Here is a 25623-nt window from a genome sequence, read left to right on the forward strand (position 1 = left end):
TCTGTTCTTCTTGTTCAATCATGGCACTGTTCCAGCTGGAATTAGCCCAGAGAGCTAAAACATCGTCGTCACTTCAGCGTCGACTGAGATGTCACATATTTTGCTTCTGTCTCTGTTTGAAATAAAACCGTAGATTTTGTAAGCTAGGCAACATTATGTTTTGATTTCATGCCCTGTTTTGTGTCTGCATGCTGTGTTTGTATCATTTGTTGTTGGTCTTTGAGATTTAAAGACTTGGGGAAATTTAGACAGACTGGTGTTGAGGGACCTTAACCTTTGGGCTTATATTGTTACTGCCTCCATTGTACCACTTCCTGCCACTTTATAGGTTCATCCTTTGATGATGATGTTTGATTTTGGGCCCCAGGGGAAGCATTTACTGTATTTGTCTATTGCATTATTGCTGCTACTTTCAGCATGTCTGGGCTGTCTTCCCAGGTTGCCATGTTAATAAATATTAGTTTACTTAACCCTCAACAGGAACTGGGTGTATTTTCGGATATCTATGTTCGGATCAACCATAAAGCCAGTAAGAACACTTTGTGAGCTCTGGATTAAAAACATTTCCTGAAGCTCATGCCACTTTAAAATCTCTATTTCTCTCTCTCTGTGAGGTAGATTTAGAGGCAGCAGCCTGCTTTTTGAATAATTGCATTTGCCTTCCACTGAATCCAATTTCAACCCTCCTTTTTGTGCCCCCCCTCTGAGGAGATTAGCTCTGTGTAATTTGTCAAATGTGATAAGGTAGTGGTTGGTGCAATTAAGTAAGCATGGCATAAGCTGGGATTTGTTGTGTATATTAAGTCAGCGGTGAAGGCAGAGCTGTTGCTGCTCTGTTACAGAATGGGCCAAGCTGCTACCTTGCCTTGTCGGAGAGGGGAGTCTTATATTACAGAGCTGTACGAATGGTTCAGGTAAGACTTGCATTTGGCTTTTGACGTTTCAGCAGAAAAGCTTTTAACTAACTCTATGCTTGTGGTGTATTCAGGCAGAAGACAGCTGTTTGAACTAGATTAAAGGGGAGCGGAAGTGTTCAAGGCTCCTGTTTGAGCTGTGAGAAGTTGTAACATGTATAGTTACTCTGTACACGTGCAGCTTAAACTGCAGGTATTGGGTGAAGCAACATTCAAGAACTGCTTGGTGTCTTTTTCTAATTATTTTCCAGACGTGCCTTCAAAGCATTTCCTTGGCTTTTTGTTTCCTACAATGAAAAAAAAAAAAAAAAAAAACTTTTTTATTCCATTTTTTTGCCATGCGATCTGTGCTATACATTTGAGGAAAAGTGTCTCTCGCCCTGCTTCATCTCCACACTGTTACTACGACTACACACTGCTGATAAGCTCCACTTTACCATGCTGTTGTACAGTGGTTCAAAATCATTTGGCCTAATTATCTGAGCACTCACGTCGCAGGGTGTAGACGAGCTTTCAAACACGTATAATCTCTGCAGGTTCGGGATGGGTTGACCTTAATTCTCTTAATTCTTTATAAAAAGAATCCTGCTACAAATCTGGCCCTTCATCCAAACTGCCTCTACATCCTCTTGTGTACTGTAACTGAAATTGTTCTTTTCTCTTTATTAAAAAAAAAGTGTATTCTTTGTCTTTTTATCCTAGAAAGTTTATTAATGAATGCCCAAGTGGGCTGATCACACTTCATGAGTTTCAAAGACATTTCTGCAATGGAACAGTGGGCAGCGAGTCGGCTGAGTATGCAGAGCAGATCTTCCGCACATTGGACAGTAACGGGGTAGGCAAAGTACTCTGAATGACTTTCAGCTGTGTATCTGATGAGTCTGAACAAACAGGACAGTAATGCCTATGTTCTATCATAACAATAAAACAACCAACAACTGCTTTTCTTCAGGATGGGGTGGTTGATTTCAGGGAGTACGTCATGGCCATCAGCATGCTTATTGAAGGTTCAGCTGTGGAGAAGCTGCGGTGGTCATTTAAGCTCTATGACAAAGACAGAGACGGAGCCATTACAAGGGAGGAAATGCTGGAGATCATGCAGGTGTGTGTGTGACTCTGTCTAAAGCAAAAGTCAGGACTTAGTGCACATTTCAAACTACAGCTTCCTTATGAGATGGTGTATTTCAGTCCAACTGGTATGTGTTTCCCTTTGTTCGCAGGCCGTTTATAAGATGAACATGGCAGCTGCTTTAATCAAACCCAACCCACTCACACCTGAAGAATGTACCAACAGGATATTTGTGCGATTAGATAAAGACAATAACGGTGAGGAAATTATTTTCCCTTTCTGCTTGAGATCATGGTGTAGTGTTACAAAGACGTCACACTCAGCCTTACAGTGATAGGGCACAAGTGTGTCTTTTTTTCCCCCCTCAATAAATCAACCACACAGGCTTAACAGCCTAACAAGAAGGTAAATATATTTATATTATCATCTTAAACCCTTTATGCCAATTCTGTGATCCAAGCCTGAAGAAACACAAGTCATTTATTCATTGGGAGAAGTCTTCAAATCTGTTATTCAGTGGAGGAAATGAAGCAAGCACATGCCTAAAGCTGAGGTATTGGATCTAATGGAAGATAAACTACAGCATGTGTAATGTGCACAAAAAGATCAAAATAATGCTGAATCCACTAAACATAAAAGAGGCCTAATCCTTAACCTGTATTCTTTGTATTCTTACATAAAGACATATGCATACCTTTATGTATGCCATTAAGCTCTTTCTCACTAATATCAACACTCGCAGCGTTCTTTGTCTGTGCTCACCGTCTGTCCTTGTTATGTCTGTAGCTGTCATCAGTCTGGAGGAGTTCATAGAGGGAGCGCTGGATGATGATTGGATCAGAGAGATGCTGGAATGTGACCCCAGCACTGTGAAGGTGGAGAGGCCCCTGAGGAGGGACACCGTTTTGGGAACCCACGGTTGACCTGAAGTGGGGTATTCTATTCACCGGGAGCAGAGAAATGAGCCGGTCAATGTTTGGATTGAAATTTCCAGGAATCATTCTGCAGCACAGCTTCCACTCGCTGTGACAAATTATGTCACAGCCTGTAGAGTAACTTCAAGGCAAACACTGGAGATCACTAGAACATTTAGATATGGGATTATTAGGTTGGCACAATATGAAAAGCATTCGTTGCTGCTTTGTTGCTTCATTTTGTATCATTTTTCTTCTGCTGTTTGGATCTGTGCTTAGTTATGGTTTTGCTTGTGTTTTCCTTCCTGCATCATTTGATGTAGTTTTGATCATTTCTGTGTATCTGAGTCTGATTGCATCTCCTTATAGAATACATCATGACTAACATGAAACAATGAAATTGTACTTGTCCTACTCATATTATATTACTGCATATCCATTCTACACCTGTGGCCAGATTAACTTGGACCAGGCAGCAGACTCAAAATATACAGTGAGTTTATGATGATGTTGTCCCTTGATTGTCTGGGACCCTGTAACATCTGCCCTGATATTAAATGCACATCAGCTGTCCAGTTTTGGGCCCAAACAGTAGATACTTAACACATACTAGTGGTGGGAAGTAAGTGCTGTATTTTACTACACTCTTTAGTTATTTGTACTTTAATCTTGAGTTAGTTCCATTTTGTGCCACTTAGTGCTTTTATTAAACTTCATTTATCGGACAGCTATAGTAACTAATTACTTTGCATCTTATAAACTACCAAATACCATAAAAGTAATGTAATGTAATACAACATTCATATATCGGTAACAACAATCCAACAATATGTAACATAACCTGAAAAGATCCATTCTGTGTATTGAGCACTTCTAAATGGTTGAGTTCAGCTTGCAGTTAATACTTTTGTACTTATATTAAATAAAACTCGTAAGTTTTAGTTGACTTGGACTGTTTTTACATTGTAATTTGCTACTTTGTGAGGATACTTCACTTACTCTCAGGGGCCACTTGATGTCTCCTGAGCTTTTTACAACTGACACACAGGCACGAATATGCTGCTTTCAGGTTTTAGCAAAAACGTGGAAGGTTTTCAAGCCATATTTACAACCGCCAACTGTTGATTGCGGTTGCTCCCGATTAGCTTTCACGCCGGTAAATAGATTTTTATAAATGATAATAGCAATAAAAATGTGTAACATGTTGCACGTAAGACTGGTATGATTTTTTAGTACATTGCAATATTTTTACAGGCATTGTTGTGTTTGCTTTAGACTTAATGCAGGCTTTACTTGATTTGAAGAGGATACAAATAATAACTATATTATTGGTCATACTACTACTACTACTACTACTACTACTACTAATAATAATAATAATAATAATAATAATAATAATAATAATAATAATAATTTCTTTTCAAGTAGTCTCATTGCTAACGTTAACAGCGAACGGTTTCAATCAGCAAGAAACACGCATCTCCCATTTCCCATTTTTCTCATGGTACAGTGAATGCGCCAGGACTCCCATCACATAAAGTGTTCCTGCTCCCAAACCAATCCAGGCAGCAGCAGGGCGGGATTTTCCAGCCATGACGTCCCAAGTTTTCCAGCAATCTTGTCACTTCGACATCATGGCGTAGCGTCGTGGACGGACGGTCTGGGGTAGCGCTGGTGGGTAGAAGTTCAGAAGACAAGCATTGTGGACTTCTTTGAATAACAGAGAGGGAGAATTAACGGGAATCTCTTCGTACTAAGTTTCGGTAAGTGAATCAGCGCGTGTTTAGGCTGCGTTTTAATATTTCCACTAACTTCAGTTCAGGAGTTGCTAACGTCCGAAACAAACGGCTGTTTGGGCTCGCGCACGGGAATAAGCACGTTTTTTCACGTAAAAAGTTTAACGGTCCCTTTTTCAGAAGTTGGTCACGTTCCGCTTTTCCTTGACTTGTTGCGCATTAGCCCGTCAAGAACACACCGAGAGCAAATGTTCCCATGGTTTCACTGCATTTATCCGCTGGCAGTCCGCTTCAGCCCGACGCTACGCTGATTAACAGTTTCATCTGGAAGAAACGCCAAAGTTAAAGTTCAGACCTCGCAAAGATGGACTCCCGTAGAGCAGGACTGGGTAACTGCGGGCAGAAGCTTTGTTGACGTGAGAAAGTCAGTCTAACGTCGGTTTATGACTTTGCCACAACTCCAGACTGTGCCAGACATTGTGGTGAGTTCCTCCCAGCGCTCCAGGCCACCTCTTCTGCATTTTTCTGCACTTCATCTGGTTTGATGTTGGCGGTGCTGGCTGCTCAGCTTACTTTGCTGGAGTGAAAATGATGGTGAAGGTGAATTGAACCAAACCGTCTACGAAGCGAGGTTGTCCGAAGTTTACTGTCTGGATTTTTTTCCCTCAAAGCTATGAAATTTGATCAGCTGTTGTACTGCCCTCCAGTCGACCTCCTCCTAACTGTTTGGTTTCCCTTCTCAAACGCTTTCCTAAACAGCTGTGTGAGAAGCAGATGTTCAGTGACTGTCCTCCAGTCACTGTAGACCGTCAGCTCAGCACCGTCTGAGCTCCTGGTTCCCCTCCGACCGCCGCAGGCTGGAAGACTGTCTGGAGTGTGATTTAACTCAGGGCTGGCCTTCAACATGTTTCACGTTGTTCAGATATTAAGGAAAGCCAGAGCAAAATGCCAGGAAGTTATTTAGAGAGAGTATCAAAGACTGTGCTGTAGTCCTGTCTACACCTGTGTGTAAACCTTCAGCTCCTGTGATTTCCATAACCAAACCCTCTGCACCACCTGTGTACTATTCAGTGTTGAATTTCCTTTTGCACAAATCTCAAAGATGAATAACTTTGAAGTCAAGTTCAGGTACGGCCGGTGCAGTTGCGAGTAATATGAAAAGAATGTGTGCTGCTGGCCAACATAAATGAATGGCTGCAATGATCGTGTGCATTCATAGAGGCAGGAAACATTCATGGATGATTTTATCACATGGAAGTTCTTTATTTCGAAACCCTCAATCTCCATGTTTTTTTCAGTGTGTTCACACTGCATCACCCATTGCATGGATGCCTTGTGGTCTTCGTATTTTTAGTTCCAGCTTGTCTAAAGGAAAAAAAAAAAGAGCTCCTTCAGCTTTGCAGCCATGTGTCGTTTTCATATAGGCCTCGTTGTTCGGTGGTGTAAAATTAGTGATGATGTGTTCTGTGTGCTCACTCGGGTTGGAAATAGCTGCAGGTTATTCCAGAGCAGCGCCCTGCAGGCGGCTGCTGGAGTCCCTGACTGTGTGTGCATCCGGTGGATGAGTGGACACACACACTGCTTCGTTTCATGCATTCTTAAACTTGGAGGTATTGACATCAGCCCTGTCGTGAGATCAAATCACAGCAGACTGTGAATCAAACTAGAGTCGGATTTATGCCCGGAGTGTACATTCCTCTCTCCCAGGGCCTTTTTACCACCGCTGTCACTTGACACAAGCTGTTAAATCGAGTTGCATGGCCACTGTAAACACTTTCCCCCCTTTAGAAACAAGCGGCCCTGAGGCTTCTGATTTGTTTTCTGCATCCTGTGTGTGCGAGAGCATAGTTAAGTGGTCATTCGGGACTGGGGAGTTTCAAGATGGTCTTTTTATCCCAGGAACGCTTCAGCTCTCTGTCCATTGTGGATGGGTTATGATGGTTCTCCCTGCCTGAAGGAAGCAGAGCTGAAGGATTTGAAAAAAGCCATTATAGTGCCCCCCCACCCCCCACCCTCTATATTCATTATTCTGTGCATGTCTCCATGAATTATATGGCTGTTTTCACCAAAGGGCAGGATTGCTTTTCGAATGCATTTTTTTTCTTTTTGTTTTGTTCTGAGGCTCTTTGGGTCTGAAAAGAGTATGCAGGCAGGTGTTATTGCAAATGCCATGTGTACTGTAGCGTTGCCTTGCAGTTAGTTTTCTCTGCCTCTGTCTCCTCATGCCTCTCAGTCAAAATAGCCCAGTACCATGAACAATACCCGCCTCTGTGTGTCTTAGGTTGGTGTAAGTGGTGCTTATAGAAGGGCAGACAGTGAGACTTTGTTTTTGAGAGTGATGCTTGCTTGTTGGGATTTTTGAGATGTCTCCTTTGATAGCAGCACATTTGGAATTTATGCAATGCAGGTACGGATGTATCGTCCGTGATGTTGTTTCAGTTCAACAATGAATAAAACACACTGTGCTAAAACAATCAGCGCGATTAGAAAATGAATCTGAAGCTATTTTAATAATTGATTCATCATTTTTTAAGTACAAATGACAAATATTCCCTGGCGCCAGCTGCCCTAATATGAAGACTTTCTGCTTTTCTTTGTCGAATGTTATAGTTAACTGAATATTTGTGGGTTTTAGACAATTTGTCGGACAGAGCAAGCAATGTGAAGATGTCCTCTTGGGCTCTTGGAAATTATAAGGGGCGTTTTCACCAGGGATGCATAATATTGAACTCATTTTGGCAGATTGCTGACACCAATACACATATTTTCTCACCTTACTGCAGAGATCAAGATGCTCCTGTAGTGGAATCAAGGTATTATTATGGGTACTCTTATCATGATTACTCACTGCAGTTGCAGAAATAAAATACAATGCTTTTTGAGACATGCATATATCTGCTGACAGATTTTTTTTTTAGCTGGTTTCGTTTGTCTTTATGCCTGAGAAACTCATCATAATGATCAGGATGACAGCTCTTAAGGTGGGCAGTTGAATTTGTAGTGTTGTAGGATTTGGCTCCTCCTTGTATCACAGATGCCAAGCAATCATTCCATATAGTAAATTTGCTATCTGTTTCAGACACTTCAAACAGTCTCCACACCACAGACACACCTGTGTCATGTTATCGGCCCATCATGTTGGCAGAAATCTTCATCTCGGGCAGATGCCAATATTTCATTTTAAAGCCTCTTGATTAATTAACATGCATTTTCTGAAATTGAATAGACAAACATTTAATGGATTAATCAAGAAAATGATGAAAACTCTCTGATCCATAGCCTACGCTGAGTAAGCCTGATAGACAGCCCTCTTGTCTTTGTATATACACAAACCGTGAGGGCATCCCGGACATTCTTTGTGCTGAGATCTTTCTAGACTCGTTATGTCGACTGACCCCAGGACGATGCCATGGAAGTGCTCAGACAGGGTCTTTACACTTGTTTGACATTAATTGACACATGGACAGCAGGTTACTGAGCAGCATGTCTGGTCTTGGCTGGGTGTGTTTGAAGTATATTTGCTGAAAGCCACGTGTTAACCTTAACCCATACTTGCCTTTCTGTTGTGAGAGAAGAGCTGAGTCAGGGTTTTGAGGGGGGTGCCCTGCAGGCCTTCATTCCAGTTTGAGTCATCATGATCCAAACTCTGTCTGAGTTATCCATTGTTAAAGACCGGTCTTCTGCTGTTTATTCACCGTCAGAGTGCTGTGAGCTGGTCCTGCTCCTCCTCGTTCTTTCTTTCAACGGATCCACCACGATATGGACTCAGTTTCTGAGGCGTCACAGTAAAGCAGGTCCCCTCCCAGGATCTGCTGTGTTTAGGAGCATCTATTCTAATTAAAATTCTCTTTCTTTCAGCATCATATCTTTTGAATGTTTGTGCATACATCGATGTGTTCATAATCATCATGTGTTCATAATCATCTATCTAATGTTGCATGTCTGTCTGATAAGATGTCATTGATGTATTACTGCTGATACGGGGTCTAACACCATCGCTAGTCTTTCAGTGGGCATGATAAGTTCCCTTTGAAAACACATTTACATTCATCTTTTCAATTCTGCAAGTTCTTTGCCTCACCTAAACACTTAGAGCTGCTAGCAGAACATTGTAAAATTCCCTTTGAAAATAACTATTAATTCTGCCTGTTTTAAATGTCTGCTTGTCTCAGTTGAACAAGAAGTTGGACCAGCAGTGACTCTTGGCAGCCGGAGAGGAGCATTTTTAAACCCACATTCAGAATTTTACTGTTTGAAACCACTCAGCAGTTTACTACAGAGCTGACTGATGGCATGCTGGTTCCTCTCAGGTCTCTCGGCCTACTGTCTGTTGTGACGCTGCTTATGTTTTAGGGCACGCTTATTTTACTCATAGTGGAAAATGTGACCACAGGAATGCTTAAATAACAGCCTGGGGGTGGTTTCCATAAAGTTTGAAAATGGTGCTGCGTCCCAGTGTCGGGCACTCCCAGGATGTGAGGCAGCTGATTAAAGGAAGAGGAGTGTGCATGTGTGTGTGCATGCAGATGAGTGCATGTGCATGCACGTTTCAGCATGCATGAATGTACAGCAGAGCCTTTTGATTAAACGGCCGAACAAAGATAAAGGGTCTGTTATGCTGCTTGGGAAGATGTCCAAGACTGGAACACTAAAATGTATCTTCACTCCGCTGCAGACAGACTGTCCAGTGTCCTATTGGCAGGACATTTGTTGTGCCAATATTTTAGGGAAATGGTCTGATTGATATTCTGAAATGCATTATTCATCAGTCTTACTCTGACAAAATTAACATAAGATCTCTGCAGTATAGAGCTCAAGAGGGTCAAACACCTGCAAGCACATATTATTTTCTTTCAGTTGTTTTTTTAGCTGCCATTGACCCCTGGTTATCAAACTTTCTTCTTGTATATTGCTCTGCTTCTGCACAGTCAAACACCTCTCACCAACATGCTATTTTACTAGGCACAGTCCTTTTTTTTAGGCATGCAGGGTTGTCGAGGATGTACTGCAGTTACAGCCTAATTCCTGGGTGGGAACCTTTTGTAATCACATGCTTAACAGCAGCTTCACTGCACTTTGTAGCCTAGACAGCTGAACACCATTGTAACTGCCTTGCTGGATTTGTTCTACAAAATTGACATTCATATCTCAAGCGCACCGAGCAGCTGCCACAATGATTTGTTATAATGTAGACTAAACTGTGAATATGCATCATGCTGCTGGGCTATTAGCCATAACAATCATGGATGTTTTCATTCTAAGTTCCTTTCAGTTTTATGTCAGATTTGTTGTATCACCTTGAGCTTTGGGAAACACTGATCAACGTTTTTCAGTTTCTGATATTTTATGGAGCTCGATTGCACGTTTCTGTGTCTTATATCAGTGCAACATCTGTATTCTGATGGCTCTTTTCAATAGGGTGGTGCTTTTTTTTTAACACAGTTTTGTTGCTCCTTCCAGCTTTAGCAGTGACTGAAGATGATGTCCGATGCCAGCGACATGTTGGCAGCTGCCCTGGAGCAGATGGACGGCATTATAGCAGGTAAAGGTCTCCTACAATATTAAGCATCAACATCACTTTTTAACAGGATTTGTAGTATGTATGCTGTTAAGTTGTGGTTCCTTTTTTAATAGTTGTGTCAAAACATAAAGCAGAAATAGTCCTCCAGGTTCAGTCAGCATTGATAAGAGTTAATCTTGTTTCTTGTGATGGTTTGTTGCAGAGCTGACATTTTACATAGATGTCATGTGACGCCTGGAGCTCTGTGTCTGTCAGAGAGGATTTAGCATTTATTCTGGGCTCATTTAGGCCGTGTGGCTTGTAGCCATGATCACCAGTGTCGCAGTGTTGTTAAGTTTGTTTAAATACCAACTTGCATTGTGCATCGAGGGACCATTTGAAATGCCTTTCTTCACTATAATGTTTCACAGGGCTTTGAAAACACTGGTTGTGGCTCCAGAGGATCAGATGTCAAACCAGTACTGTTAATGGCCGTCTCCAAATAATGTGACTGGAATTACTCACTTTAGTTCAGCCTATGATGGCTGACTGCCGTTTAGCAACAACAACATCATTAGTATACATAAAAAGGGGATGAAGTGTTGTCCCTTGTGTGGCACAGTGAGAACCTAAGCTAAAAAAACCTTCTCTTGTCATCTTCTTTGTACTCTTAGAGCAGTAGTTTTGGTTAGAAAAACCTGTCTAAATAATCAGTTAAGTACAAGATGGTACACATGTGTTGTTTTCCTTTGGATTCTAGCTTCTTTTCGTGTGTTCCTCACTCCTGTTGTCCTTCTGTGCCTTAGGCTCCAAGGCTCTGGACTACTCCAATGGGCTGTTTGACTGCCAGTCGCCCACCTCTCCTTTCATGGGCAGCCTGAGGGCACTTCACCTTTTGGAAGACCTTCGGAGCGTCCTTGAGTTGATGGACACGGAGGAAAGGGAGAGTCTACGCTGTCAGATCCCTGAGTCCACAGCTGACAGTCTGGTCGAGTGGCTCCATGGTCACCTGGTAAGGCCCTGACGTGGAGGAAAGATGCATACATGCTGCATGACACTCTTAAGATTTCTTTATTACAGGCATTGAACAGATTACATAAAGCAGCTGGTAGGGGTTTGGAGCTTTCATCGTCCAATGAAAGCAAGAATGTGCTTTGCAATGTGTGATAACTGTAAAACATAGGACTACAGCATGAAGGTGACGCCATATCTGATGCTGAGTTTCAGGTTCTTTTGAAGGCTTCAGGTAACTTTGAGATTTTCTTTCCTTTTCATCCTCGATGTATTTGAGGAGGAAAGAATGCTTCCGATGTTTGAATCAGTTTAAGTTGTGTAACCATGGCAGAGGTTTTGTCTGTGATGGTTAGACACAATGTGCTGTAAACAGGCTTCAGCACATCTGGTTTGCTTCTGTTTGTCTTCATTCTGTGTGCCACATTAAAACTCTATGGGGAGAATACACAAAAGGGGTCAGATCGGCGACACTTCACATTTATTGATTGAAATGAAGCTCAGTGTAATACTATCCTTTAGTTATTCATTCATTCATTCTCCCTCCCTCCTCTGCTTCCTCAGATCAGCTGATTAGGGGTGTTTACTCTTTCGCCGCAGTCTCTCCAGTGTTAGCTGTTCTCCTCTGTGTTGCCGTCAGCTGTCACTGGTTTGCTAAGCGAAAACATAACTGTCCTCCTCTGCTGAGTTCTGTGGGAATGCAAGATGAAATGCTGGTGTTGCCAATGTCACAGCCAGTGCACTGCAAGAAACATGCTGACTTCTTGGGAACCATAGTGGTGTTTGGGAGAGTGATGGGCTGTAGGCCAGATAAATGCCAGAGCTTTTGTGTAATGCTGTAACTCACTCTGTGTACAGCGGTCTGAATGTGGGCCTTCTTCTGAGCCATGTAAGGTTTTGTTTGTGCAGAGTAAGTCGGTGCAGCCAGTCGCACTTTTAATCTGAAACATAGCATCTGAGATCATTGTCACACACCAAAACCTTCAAAGTTGTTAAGATCAGCTGAGTTTTTTAGCTTAGCAGTACTACTTACTTCTGTCTGCACTTAAACAGGCCAAAGATCTATTCCTCTTATGGTTCTTTGTCTGATCCATATTTTCTTCTATCCCTGCAGTCCAATGGGCACATCTCGCTGGGTGGGGGTGACCACTACCAGGAAAGACTGTCTCGACTAGAGAGTGATAAAGAGTCTCTGGTTCTTCAGGTATCCATCCTGCAAAGCTTAGATGATCTTACCACTTTCACAAAGACTCAAATCTCTAATAAACAAAGTATCTGTGTGAGCCAGGAATAAGAAAGGAGTGTCTCATCGGTTCTATGCAGGTGAGTGTGCTGACAGACCAAGTGGAGGCTCAGGGAGAGAAGATCCGAGACCTGGATTTGTGTTTGGACGAGCACCGGGAGAAACTCAACGCCACTGAGGACATGCTGCAACAGGTCTGTCTGTGTGTGTCTGTTTCATATGTCGTATGAAATATAGCTCTGTTTGAATATCATTTTGCCAGGCTTCAAGTTATGTGTTTGTGGCAAACGACAGTTGTTTCAGACCAATCAGCATCCTATGAGGAACTACATAGGCTACAGGAGGCTGTGGTTTAGGTGTGTCCACAGCAGGGGAAGTGACTGTTCCTTCAAAAACGGCAGTGGTTGAAGAGGTTGGCGTAGGTGTTACCACAACAACAGTTAGATCAGAGTTGGAGAGTATTTCTTCACTGAAAGACTTTTCTTGAAGGGGAAGATGTTTTCACTCTTCTCCCTCCTGGCTGTCCTGCTACAACGTCGTATGGTTTGTTGTTCCAAATGGTTGAAGTTAGACTGTGATAGACGGTGATAGACAGATGGTTCATCCAATCACCTGCCAAGTATTTTCTTTTTCAAAGCGCCTGCTCTCTTCCAAGCTGTCTGACTTCCCAGATGGTTCTGTGTAACAAACCATCTGGCGCGTGAGGTAACCGCATGTGTGGAAGGGACACTAACTTTTAACTGGAAGATGTGACTTCATGTCCTTCTGTCAGCGAGTGTCTGCTGTGTTAGATAAATGCATGTTTACCAGTGTGCTGCTGTGTCCCGTCCACAAGCGTTGGGTGTAACATGGCTTTCTTCTTATGCTCCTTATCAGCTGTGGAGACTTCCATGTCTGCCTGTAGCTCAAAGTACTGAACCTTCACATTTTTGGGAGTAGTCACAAGACAAACAGCGCGACTATACAGAGTGCTGGATGTATCTAGCATCTCAATAATCTCTTCTGTCATTGTAGGAGCTGCTCTGCAGAACAGCACTGGAGACCCAGAAGCTAGAACTGATGTCTGAAGTGTCCAACCTAAAGCTGAAGCTGAATGCCATGGAGAAGGACAGACTCGACTGTGACAGGTTTAGGGACAGTGAGGTATGTGAGCTAATTCTCAGCACAGGAATTCTCTTTGTTTCTGCCTGTGTCCCTTTTCTCTCACCTCAGAGACACACACACACACACACACACACACACACACACACACACACACTTAATTTGCTCCCACACACCAAACAAGCACTCATTCATGTTGTCCAACACCTGTGTGGCAAAGGGACTTGTTATTTTCTTGTCAGTCTGAAGGCAGCTGTGTGTTGAGTAAGAAAAAAAAAGTCAGATAAATATTCACTTCAAGGAAACGTCAACATTTAGTGAACTATCCATGGGAAATATGCCGTGTTTGTTGTGATTGTACATGAGAAACCTTGCTGTGTGGCATGGATTACCTTTGCTTTTGTCCTTATTTGAATTTACTCTCCTCTGCTCAAAGGCTTTACAAACACTAAGATGTCATTTGTTTACTGGAGATGGGGAGATTTCTGCTCCCAGATGAACCGTACAGAGTCCTTGGAAAGCTTTCAAACACATCATGTTATTGTTGTAGCTGTAGCTGTCTCTTCCACCCCACTGGAACCAAAAAGCTGCTGCACATGTTCCGTCTCACTGCACATAAATCACTTCGCTTCTACAAGCAGCTTCCTCTCGTTTTATCACTGCTGCTGCTTTGACGCGTCCGCTCTCCAAGGAATTCAGTCCCTTCACTCATCTGCACTTGTCACATAGAGTGTGTTTGCGCTGTATTGAACCAGTTGTGTAGACTGAAATGGGTGTACAGTTTTTTTAATTGAACTTTAACTGAAATTGTAAAACGTGAGAGCTGCCATAATGAAATCCATGCTGAAAAAGAAATAGAATATTAAAGTGTCACAGGTAGTTTAGGAATTTGCTCACTCTTTCACTGCCACTCTGTGATGTGCACTTTCTGTTCTTCCAGGATCTGATGCTTGAAATTCATGAACTACGGTACAGATTGACAGAGCTGGAAAGTGAAAAACTACAGTACGAAAAGAAACTTAAATCCACAAAGGTGAGTTATCACAGGGAGGTTAAACCCCCCGTGTCTATATGAAAAATGATTCATGACTAACCTCTGACTGTTTCCTTGGTCAGGAACCCCACTTGCTGGTGAAATAATAGTTAAAAATTGTTTGGTCTAATTCATTACTTAACCAGTTCTTAACCAGTTAACTCAATTCTGAATTGAGTTATTGATGGTTGTTGTGCTTCGTTGGACGCGAGGGTATTGGTGGTTGTATATCTTAAGGAGGAAGTGCACCTGTGCAGTTTTCACCCATAGAGCATAAAGCTGCTCGTAAACTGTGCTTCATAATCTAAATACCTTGGTTTCCATCTTGAGTATTCCACCTTCTTGACTCTGTTATCTTTTGCTTCCTGCATCTCTATTTTCTCTCTCTTCCTTGGTTTGTCTCTCTACTGCTAGTCGCTAATGGCCAAGCTTTCTAGCCTGAAAATCAAAATGGGCCAGTTGCAGTATGAGAAACAGAGGAAGGAGCACAAACTCCAGGCTATGAAGGTTGGCTTTTCTCAGGATGACTGTTGTGCTTGCTGTATGATTATGGTTTTTGACCTCTCCCTTTGGCTCCTCTTCTGTTTTTATTTTTGAAGGAAAAAAAATCATCAAATCTGGTTTGCAGCAGTTTTCCAAGTTTTATTTTTTCCCACTTTTTTTCCCCCGTTATAGGCAAGATTATGTCACTTTGCAAACAATGAAATCACTTAAGTTACTGAACTGTGAAAATTCAAAAAGTCAAGTGTAGTCAGAAATACCACTTCCTTAAACCTGCTCCAGTTTCAGACCACAGGTATGCCTTCATTTTGGGTTTTTGAGTTGGCAAGACTTCTCTTTTTCTCTTTCTTTATCCCTCTTCACACTTGTCCCATTAATTTCCTTTCTTTCTGATCATCTTTAAGAAAACCTCTTTACAATTACAATTTGTCTGTCTCCATGCTTGATTCCTATTCTGGCCACTAAAACATGTATTTTTTTTGTATAATGCCTCCTGTCGTCCTCCCAGACATCACTGATCACCACTCCACTCACATGTTGCCCTTCAGAGCAGGTGTGGCCTGCATGCCCGCACGCCACGTCAGCATCTGTGAACCTTTGTGTTGTGGTTTGTTTGTAGTGTGGAGTTGAGGTGGGGGGAGGTCCTGTCTTAATGGAGGAAATCTCCTCACTGTTGTCCTCTGTTGAACAGGAGGAGCTAGCCATACTGAGGAGGCAGCTTGAGGGCAAAGACGGAGAGATGAGGAGACTACAGGATGAGACAGGCTTCAAAGCCATCGCCTCAAGCAGCGCAGATCCCACAGAGAGAGGTGGGAAAGCTTGTCGAATCACAAGCCTTACTAAAGATAAGCATGCACAATGTTTAAACTCAGGTTCAGGTTGTTTTTTCTATGATTGACTGGTTATGTCTGTTGTTAGTATAAAAAAGCACCAGGCTTAGTTTTGCAAGAAGTCAGAATCTGCAACCAACCAGTTTCTGTTTCATAATTCTTTGTCCTGTTCAGTCTTTCATCCAGATGAAACTCTTAGAAAGAGGCTGAAAGAAAAACGTAAGGGGGGTTTTTATGCTTGTGTTTATTATTGCACTTTTATTACTGCACCCATCCCAACCCCTGTTTGCATGAACGAGCATGAGCCATCTGAACTCTGCTTGTCCATCATAACCCATCGGAGTGCTAATACCTGACCACAGTGCGCCACATCACCAGTCTGTTGTCCACCTTTTAAGGACTTGAACAAAACCAAGATCGTCCCAAAGCTGCGTATCTGTGTCCAACATGGAACAGCAGCGAGGAATGTCTGCTATGTGTTTTCAAGAGGAATGAGGAATGAATTGTGTTGTTTGTCATAACTGTTCAGGCTGCTCACTCATCCTCCTGCCTCATGTCGTCCAAGAATAATCACCTCCTGTACCCCCTCAGTACCTCTCCTCAAGCTCCTCTAAATCCTCCACTGCTCACACCAGCAGCCAGTGTGTGCCCTGCTAACCCGTAATGTTGTCATGTTCAATGTTGTGTCACAAAATCTATGTTGTGAGTGCTGTCTTCATATCTGTGGCCATCAGTGACCTCTCACCCATGTAGAACAATTTCATTTTTCGTTCAGACTCCCTCAACATGGCTCAATTGTACAGGAGTCTTTTATTCTTTTTAAAATGTCCATCTCACACGTCTTCAAATCTTTATTTAAAAGTATTGACAAGTGTTTTAATCTCTTGTTAGAGATCACACTGAGGTACCTTTATTTTGTTAGGGGGTGACTTCTCACACATCCTTGTAGCAGAGTGTGTGTTCTGAAAGATGAAAATGTTCTACCAAAGTGAAGTATGTGAAACACCTGCTCACACAAGAATAAGGTGTATATATTTGAAGGAGTCAAAGACTGGCTGTGATGTGACTGGACAGTCATGTTGCTGTCTGTGTGGCGTGAATGTATTCAACCCTCCAGTTACACCCTGTGTGTTCAGCCTTATCATCCAACCCCACCTGAAATCTACAGTTGTTGTAACCATTGTTCTCTCCTCACTAGATGTGGAAGTGCAGAGAATGAAAAAGGCAGTTGAGTCATTGATGGCAGCCAATGAAGAGAAGGTACTTTTGACAAGTTGTGGTCACGCAAACTGATTGAGCTCCCCCCCGAAAAGTCAGCCTCACTTTGGTTTTAATTGTCTTCTCCTTTGCAGGATCGTAAGATTGAAGAACTGAAGCAGTCACTGCTGCGGTATAAGAAAGTTCAGGACATGGTGATGTCAGTACAAGGCAAGAAAGGTGAGATAACTCCTCAGTAAGAGCAGGTGAATAATGTAATGTCCAATATAAATATCACTCAACAGCAGCATAGGGGGCTTCGCATGGTTTAAACTTTTCTTCACTTTCGACCTGCACGATATGAAGAAAATCTGTGATGTGAGATAACATTGTTCAGTTTTGTGATGATGATATGACTTGCAATAAATAAGCAAATATTTTTAGTGTGCATATTAGCTACACAGTTCCTTTTGTGTTGCTCTGAGCTTGCTGTTTGCTGACATGTTTGTTCATGCATCACTGTTCTGTAGCTTTCTGCATCAAATTTCATTTGACTTTACTTAAGGCTGTCCTTAAAGTTCTGTCTGGAGGCAGTCGATGTCAGATACACTCCATGTTCTGAGCTTTGGGGTGGACTGAACCATGCCAAATAGAACATCATATTGAACCGTATGGTCGTTCTCAGTTGGGTCTTATTCATTTTCTACTACAGAGAAAACCAAAGACAACGAGCACGTCGAGAGTCCTGGTGATGGATCCACTGCGTTCTTGTCAGTCAACTCTGTGGAGTCAGAAAATCCTGAAGTGACAGATGTTGAACAACTAAGAAGGAAAAGCCCAGATGAGGTTTGTGGAGCATAATATGAATAATATTTTTTTGTTTTGTTCTGTTTTTCCCTCAACCTTCAAATCTCATTTATTTCTAAAATGCTCAGTAAAACACTAGTGGCTCACAGAAATTTCGCACTTGCGAAATGAGTGTTCAAGGGCTCGACATCCAATTAATTGAATAACGTCTCCTGTCAGTTCTCTAAGCCTGTGTGCAGAATTAGAACACTGTGTTGTCATGGCCTCAGGACAATATGTGTTTTAAGGCCGTGCATACTTGGATTTTGTGACAGTGTGTTTCCTGTCCTCTTTTTTTTCTTCTGATCTGTGCGTAGTTGGAGATCCTCAATGGACTGAGTGAAGAGCCTTCACCCACACCCAGCCCTTCAGATCCAGAACGCGTATCAGAGTCTGCACCAACAGGTTTAGAAAGGTAAAATGTGAAGAGACTTCCCCTTTAACCTGTATTGATTCGCTGCAAGTTTGGCGAAACATTCACAGATTCATTTAGTTTGGACAAGTACCATGTACATGTGGTGCTGTTTCATGTGATCAGTGTGAGTCTCACATAGTTTGCTCTCACACTCAATTCTAAAATGAATACAGTGGTATCTTTTCATCAGTTTAAGGGCATGCAGTTCACTGACAAGCAGGCTACTAACAGCAACAGAGTTCACCTTTTACTGTGTTCTGCTCCCCATATAATTGATTAGTTTCTAAATAATTGATTCGAAATCAGATTTGTGCTTGAAAATGACTGAAACAATTAATTGATTATCAGATTATTCATTTCATTTTGAGTAATTGATCAGACTAATCGTGTTGGCTACAGCGTGAGGAAGTGTGTCATCAGACTTCTTAAATATGAAGAACATGTATAGCAGCAGTTCATATCTTTTTCAGCCCTCACTGCTGCTTCCTAGGACCATGTGAGTGAAAAACTCTTGTGGAGACAGTCCACTACACCACCACGAGTAAAGTGTGCATTGTTCCGGTTTGTCATTTCAGCAGCCCAGAAACTACAAAGACCGGCAGCCAGGACCAGCTGGATAGGAGCAGTAATGAAAAGGTAAAAGTTACACATTTGGAGGAGGAAAACGTGTTTAATTATGTGGGGAAATGTCCTGTTTCAGTGAACTTTGTCAAACACATGAATGCGTACCTTTACTTTGTGACACCACAGCATTCATAGTCTTTATAGCTTTTAGAATATCTCACATGCCGTGTTCAGTCTACATCCTTAACTTAACAGTAAGAGTAACTATTGTAATTGACCAGTACTTGTAGGACAGTATGAACATTACAGATATAAAGGAGTGATGTCTTTTCTTCTCTCAGAATACGAGTGAAGAGATCAGTAAGATCAGTGAAAAGCCGCCCATGAGTCCCTCTGCCACCTTGCCGGCCACCACGGAGGACGACAGCTTTGGTTCGAGAAAGGCTCGGTCATCTTTTGGAAAGGGTTTCTTCAAGATCCGTGGGGGCAAGAAGACAGCCAGTACTCCTAATCTTGGTAAGAGCAAAGCACATGATTTAGCAGCTAGATAAGGCCAAGTCTACAAAGTGGTGCTATTTTGGCATGTGGAATTGACTGGCTGTTTACTAGAGAGAGATTTTTTCCTGGAGGTTTTTCTTCCACCATGGACCACTTTTTATTTTCCCAAGCCACTCCCTTGGAATATACTATATGGACCAAGACCATAATTTGCAACCCACACAAACTGTGGTCCCCATTTAATTATGGAAGTCCATTTTGGTGCTGTTGTATGCCCTTCGTTCTGTGGATGTGCTTTTTCGTGTGTGCCGCACACTTGTGTGCCTGTGTTCCACCTCTCCAAACCTGTAGTTATTTCAATCATAATTTCTGCCCTTTGTCTTGTTCTTTCTCTGTTGGGCCCTGTCGTGTGTTGTGTGTGCTTTGTAACACATGAAGATCGCAGCCGGAGTGCAAGTGCGCCTATGCTAGGTACAGTATAGACCTCGGGTCACTGTAGGGTTGCAGAAGTTCTCTGAAGAAAACAAAGAATACCTGCTGTATCACTCTACACCTATTCCTTTTCTAAACGCATCCATTCAGCTGACGTCTTTTTATCGTGTCAGTAGCCGCAGCGCTTAAACCGTCACACCCTTGTCACCACCCACTGCTGCACAGATGTATGTGCCACATACAGCCAGTCTGTGTGCCTGCATGTATTTGTTTCCTCTCTTGTGTTTCTGTCAGTCCCTTCCCCAAACAGAAAACCGTGTCGAGATCCAGGTCAACAGCTAAACTGCTTTATTTGGATCTTGAAGGCCTCCCACTAAAAATCTAAAACAAACCAACTAATGAATTTCCTTTTTATCTAATACAATACAACTATGTTATTCCAGCAAAGTCTAATGCATGCAAACTAGAGAGGAAACTGCTTTAACGCGCACTGCCATGACCTCCCAGTCTGCCCAGGTCTAGGAGACGTCATGTGTCGGTCGGAGTGTTTTCTGGGTCTCTGCGCTGGCTGTGTGCCACAGCTCCGTCTCTGTCGATCACTGCAGGTCTGTCACACTGCTGCTCGTGATGCTGATGATTTTCTGTTGCCGTTTGCTTATACAGCTGAAACAGAGCGACAGGGAACCGACCACCTGGATCTGGCCGGGCTGCCGCAGAGGTCGGCAAACAGTGACAGCACCCACACACTCCCCACGACCCCAGAGAGCAAGAAAAAATCCAAAGGAATAAAGAAACTCTTTGGGAAGTGAGTATAAAGTAGTGTAGAATAGAATACAACAGAATAGTCTAATAAGTACGTAAAAATTAAAATCCATGACCAAAGAATTTGAAGTATTTGATCAAGTATTTGATTTTATATGATCGTGAGGATGTTTTTTAATATGTAGACTTGAATGTCATATTTATTTTTCAAGGCTAAAAAGGAGTCAGTCTACCACATTCAACCTAGACGACAACCTACCAGAGGGTGAGTTCAAGAGGGGTGGAGTACGAGCCACAGCGGGACCCAGACTGGGTTGGTCTCGTGACCTCCAGAGAGTCAACAAGTAAGTCTGTGCATTCAGGCTGAATAATGAGACTCACAATGTGGTTTCCTTGTTTTGAGACTGCGGTGCACAATGAAATTCAGAAATCATGTGATGATTTTCGACAAAGCAGTCTTTGTCGGCATAACAAAGACATCAAAAATGCATGTACTATACTGACAATGAGTACTTTTTATACTGCTTCAATGATATAGCTTTTGAAAGTTTTGGCTTTTCTGTCCTCATTTCTTTTTCTCAGTGATGTTGATGCTCCCTTTGCACGCTGGTCAAAGGATCAGGTGTGTAACTGGCTGCAGGAGCAGGGTCTCGGCCTTTATGTGAACATGGCTCGTGTGTGGATCTCCTCTGGACAGACGCTGCTACAGGCCTCACAGCAGGACCTGGAGAGGGTGAGATGAAGCAGAAGAATTTAATAAGTTTAGCAAAGCTGGCAGGCAAGCAAAGTATTCTTGCTGCTGAACTTACAGTGAAGTACCTCAGGGATGTTGTATTTAATCCTTACATGTCTTCTTGTGGATGTTTAGGAGCTGGGAATCAAACACCCGCTGCACAGAAAGAAGCTGCAGCTGGCTCTGCAGGCCCTCGGCTCGGAGGAGGAGGACAACAAGGGAAAGCTGGACTACAACTGGGTGACGAGTGAGTACCAGCAGCCTGTCCTGCACACGAACCAGTTGTTGGTTGTGTATTTACGTTTCTGTAGCTCTGTAAAAAGTGTTGCTCCAAATGTGGCGATGTTGCAATTGTAGCGGATCTCCCATGAAACCACTGTCCAAGTCCTCCATAATGACTGCTTTCTGTATGAAGTTTGGGCAACTACATGTGTGTGCTCCCCCAGAGGATTACTGCTACCAGTGAATGTGCATTGTGACATGGAGGAATCGTATTTCTGCGTTTCTGTAGCTCTATAAAAAGTGTTGTTCCAAATGTGGCGAACCAGTAGTTTTCTGTCATCGTGCTGACAGACAAACAAACCAACAAGCCAGGCCAAAAACATCAATACATCCTTTGCGGAGGTAATTATGACCGACAACTTGATGTCCTTCTCGTGACACTTTCCCTTTGTCTCTCAGGATGGCTGGATGACATCGGTCTCCCTCAGTATAAGACCCAGTTTGATGAGGGGAGGGTTGACGGTCGCATGCTGCACTACATGACAGTGGTGAGTGTTGGCGAGACACATGCGCTCCCTCCACAGACCCCGCGGATAAGTAGGGCTGACTACTCCGGTGCCATCTCGCATTAGGATTATTGCATAGATGGTCTGATGAGCTCCACTGGAGATGTCCTGCCCTCACCCTCCGTATTTGGGACAGCACTGAAGTCAAAATGGGATTACTTTACTGAGGCTTCTTTGGGAATGTTCATTTTTTGCTCCAAAAGTTATGTTTCTTTACTTCATAGCTGAAGTTTGCTTTTATTGTTTGAATTTTACAGCAAGTCACTGATGTCTAACCTTGTCCCTCAGGATGACCTGCTTTCTTTGAAAGTGGGTAGTGTCCTACATCACCTCAGTATCAAGAGAGCTATACAAGTGCTCCGACTCAACAACTATGAGCCCAACTGTTTGCGTCGTAGGCCATCTGACGAGGTGCGTTCCCTTTAACAGCCAGCCGCCCGCTCTATGTGACGTACTCGTTTTATAATGCACAGCTGTGTGTCAACATTTTCTTTTCATCCTCTTTCTCAGAACAACATTTCTCCAGCAGAGATTTCCCAGTGGACCAACCATCGGGTGATGGAGTGGCTTCGGTCTGTGGACCTCGCTGAATACGCTCCCAACCTGAGAGGCAGCGGTGTGCACGGAGGCCTGATGGTGAGACAGTGTTCGGTCTTCCTGGGCAAACGGAGGTCCTCTCCTAAAAGTGTCCACTCCTAAAACACGTCCTCTCTCTCCAGGTTCTGGAACCCCGGTTCAACGTGGAGACCATGGCTTTGCTGCTGAACATCCCCCCCAACAAGACACTGCTGCGTCGCCACCTCGCCACACATTTCAACCTGCTCATCGGTTCAGAAGCTCAGCAGCTCAAACAGGAGTGTCTTGAAAACCCAGACTACACTCTGCTTACTGCCACCACTAAGGTCAAGGTACGCCACGACTTCTTGATGAGTACTGCATAAAGACAGTACTGCTGGTACTTCTCTTACAGGGGTTACAGGGGAAAGAAAATACAAGAAGTTATTTACTTGGAATGGTTTTGTTAAATCTGTAAAATATAAGCTGTACCTTTACTATCATGTTGCTCCTGAAGAGATTAAGAAGATTTGATGTGTTACATATCTTTGTCTTCCCTCTCCTCGTTCATACCAGCCAAGGAAACTGTCATTTGGTAACTTCAGCAGTCTGAGAAAGAAAAAGCAGGAGGAGAGCGAGGAGTACGTGTGTCCGATGGATGTGGAGATGCCAAAGGGACGAAGCTTTCAGAAAGGCTTCGAGCTGCAGATCTACGAGGATGACCTTGACAGGCTAGAACAGGTGAGCTTGCTCTTCAGAGGGTCTGGTGATGATTTTATGCCAATGAAAACATGAACAATTATGTATCTAACTGCATCTACACTATATCTGAAATCTGTTTACTGAGTAGTTTCTGTATTCAGCTGTAGGCGTCAGTTGATTCAGTGTGAAAGCTGCTTCTTGTTTCACAGATGGAGGACTCTGAGGGAACCGTGAGACAGATCGGAGCTTTCTCTGAGGGGATTCAGAACCTGACGGTAGGAATCCTAAAGGTCCTCTACTGCGCTTGTCCCAGCAGACACTGTGGTTTTTATTTGACTTGTCTTTTTCTGCATATGGCTTTTACCAGAGCATGCTGAAAGATGACGACTTCTTCAAAGAGGCTTCAAACTCACCGAACCCCAGCGTCACAGATGAGGACTCCAATGCATGAGACTGTCAGCACCCTGAGAGCCGACGCTGCTGTGATTGAAACCCTGTGCCAACCCTCTCCACTCACATGCAGACCGGTCTCAACGAAACCCAAGATCGCTCCCACATCTGTTCTTAGTTTTGCATTCGAAGATGAGCCAAAAGTATTATAGCGTCTTTCTTTTTTCAGTTTCAAGCGATGGTGTTGAGGAAGCCTGCAGTCCAGTAGCCACTATTACTCCTGAACTTTGTCTCCGTTACTTTGGTCTGATGGAACATTTAGGGCAACACCACTGCTTGCCTGCCAGCTGGTTTCTGGAGATATTTTGTACTCGGTTGTGTAGTGGCATCTTTGACATCAAGTGTCAACCAGCAGGAAAAAAGACATCTAAAATATGCCAATATAGATTTTAATATATGTCTTTTAAATTGCCTTCTGACTGTAGAAATATTGGAAAAAAAGAGACGGACTTCATTCAGAAGTAATATGCTGGGGAGAGTTTCTCATTTTTAGAAGTTAGTGTAAAGTAGTGACTCCGACAGCTGCTGTTTTCTACAGAACTAAACCTTGCTAATTAAATGGACATGGTCACACAGTATATTTTATCCTACACTGAACATTTCACAGTAATATTCTACATGCATTTGCACCAATACATATCCTACAGTACAAAGGCTAAAGAATATCATTGCATGGTATTGCAATTCAACACATTAATATAAGAGCTTGTTTATTTTATTTTTACTATAAATTGATTTTTAATGGAACCATATTGGCTGACAAGAGTTATTTTTGGAGAAGCGTATTCAGATCTGTGAGATAAGATAAAGTCTGTTTTTTTGTTTTGTTTTTTTCAAAATCATAATGTTGTAATGCAACCCTCAGCCATACCTGAGAAGACAGACTGTTGTTTTTTTTTTTTTACTCTTATCCATTTTTAAGATCAATAAAGTAATGTAAATCAGTTTGGATTTTCCTCAAAAGGACACGGTCGAGTCTTTAGCACCGCCTGAGGACAGAAGACATGATGGGAAAGTTGCTGATTTCACTGAGCAATGATGAAAAGAAAACAATTTGTTCTAAAAATATGGCCGTTTAAAGAGTGTATAATTGTGAATTCTTCACTACAGATAAGGCAATAAATGAAAAGGCGTATCATTTGCACTCTTCTGTATTTGCATTATAGAACTTTGAGAAATCTGAGCTGAGTAACCTGCAAGACAAGTATATGTAAGAGGAGGGAGGACAGAAAAATGAAGCACCACATGCAAACAGCTCAGAGGTAACAAGGCTGCATTAGACCACTGACACTCATTGATAACCAGTATATAGTAAAGCACCCCCTAATTTAACACATTCTGCCATGTCAGGTGACCCAGACCTAGAAGTTAAGGTAAAATCACAATACCTCTTTCCAAATGATATTCACTTTGAGAGAAGAAATTTTGCTGTTAGTTGGACTTTTACATATTCTGAGTAAACCTGAAGAGGTTTGAAGGTTTTTTTTTTTTCTTTTTTAACAGTTACATAATTGACCCCACTTCACACAATCACTTAACTGAAGCAGAATATGAAACATGTGACACAAAGTGGTTTGCATGGTTTACAACTTCACAGAGTGCTCCTTAGAAAATGTGATCGTCCAACAGCATGAAAATACAGAGTTTGATGAGGTGAGACATGTCCTCATGTTTTGGCTTTTTTTTTTTTTTAAATATGTCTTTTGCACTTTGATTATACCAATTATCTTTGTCAAGAGACGTGTTTCACTTTTGGGGGGTTCTGAAGTTGCAGTTCACAGTTCACCCAACTTTGTACCCACCCACTCTGTAAAGGGGAAAAAAAAAAA

At 42.5% G+C, this 25623-nt stretch overlaps 2 protein-coding genes across 10 annotated transcripts; both read left to right on the plus strand.

Annotated features, from left to right (window-relative positions):
• Positions 1–757: 757 nt before the first annotated feature.
• Positions 758–3024, plus strand: LOC143321938 (guanylyl cyclase inhibitory protein). The gene is made up of 5 exons (XM_076732698.1): positions 758–914; positions 1617–1749; positions 1867–2016; positions 2135–2240; positions 2770–3024. Exons 1-5 carry the CDS (start codon positions 844–846, stop codon positions 2904–2906), a joined length of 597 nt encoding a protein of 198 aa, XP_076588813.1. The 5' UTR covers positions 758–843; the 3' UTR covers positions 2907–3024.
• A 1496-nt stretch (positions 3025–4520) lies between these two features.
• Positions 4521–24937, plus strand: ppfibp1b (PPFIA binding protein 1b). 9 transcript variants are annotated; one of them, XM_076733321.1, is made up of 28 exons: positions 4535–4660; positions 10094–10175; positions 10940–11145; positions 12259–12348; positions 12468–12581; positions 13402–13530; positions 14429–14521; positions 14936–15028; positions 15714–15831; positions 16027–16071; positions 17051–17112; positions 17205–17289; positions 17762–17895; positions 18213–18310; positions 18886–18946; positions 19216–19390; positions 19811–19843; positions 20468–20609; positions 20779–20910; positions 21149–21299; positions 21435–21546; positions 21981–22069; positions 22376–22498; positions 22598–22723; positions 22807–22995; positions 23219–23383; positions 23554–23619; positions 23712–24932. In XM_076733321.1, the coding sequence occupies exons 2-28, from the start codon at positions 10112–10114 to the stop codon at positions 23793–23795; spliced, it is 2979 nt and encodes a 992-aa protein (XP_076589436.1). In that variant the 5' UTR covers positions 4535–4660; positions 10094–10111; the 3' UTR covers positions 23796–24932. The 9 variants fall into 9 exon arrangements, with proteins under 9 accessions (XP_076589441.1, XP_076589443.1, XP_076589436.1 ...); XM_076733322.1 differs by having other exon boundaries at positions 18889–18946; XM_076733326.1 differs by lacking the exon at positions 14936–15028 and having other exon boundaries at positions 4521–4660.
• Positions 24938–25623: the final 686 nt, after the last annotated feature.

This window comes from Chaetodon auriga, chromosome 6 (genome assembly GCF_051107435.1).
Source record: "Chaetodon auriga isolate fChaAug3 chromosome 6, fChaAug3.hap1, whole genome shotgun sequence".
Taxonomy (NCBI): Eukaryota; Metazoa; Chordata; class Actinopteri; order Chaetodontiformes; family Chaetodontidae; genus Chaetodon; species Chaetodon auriga.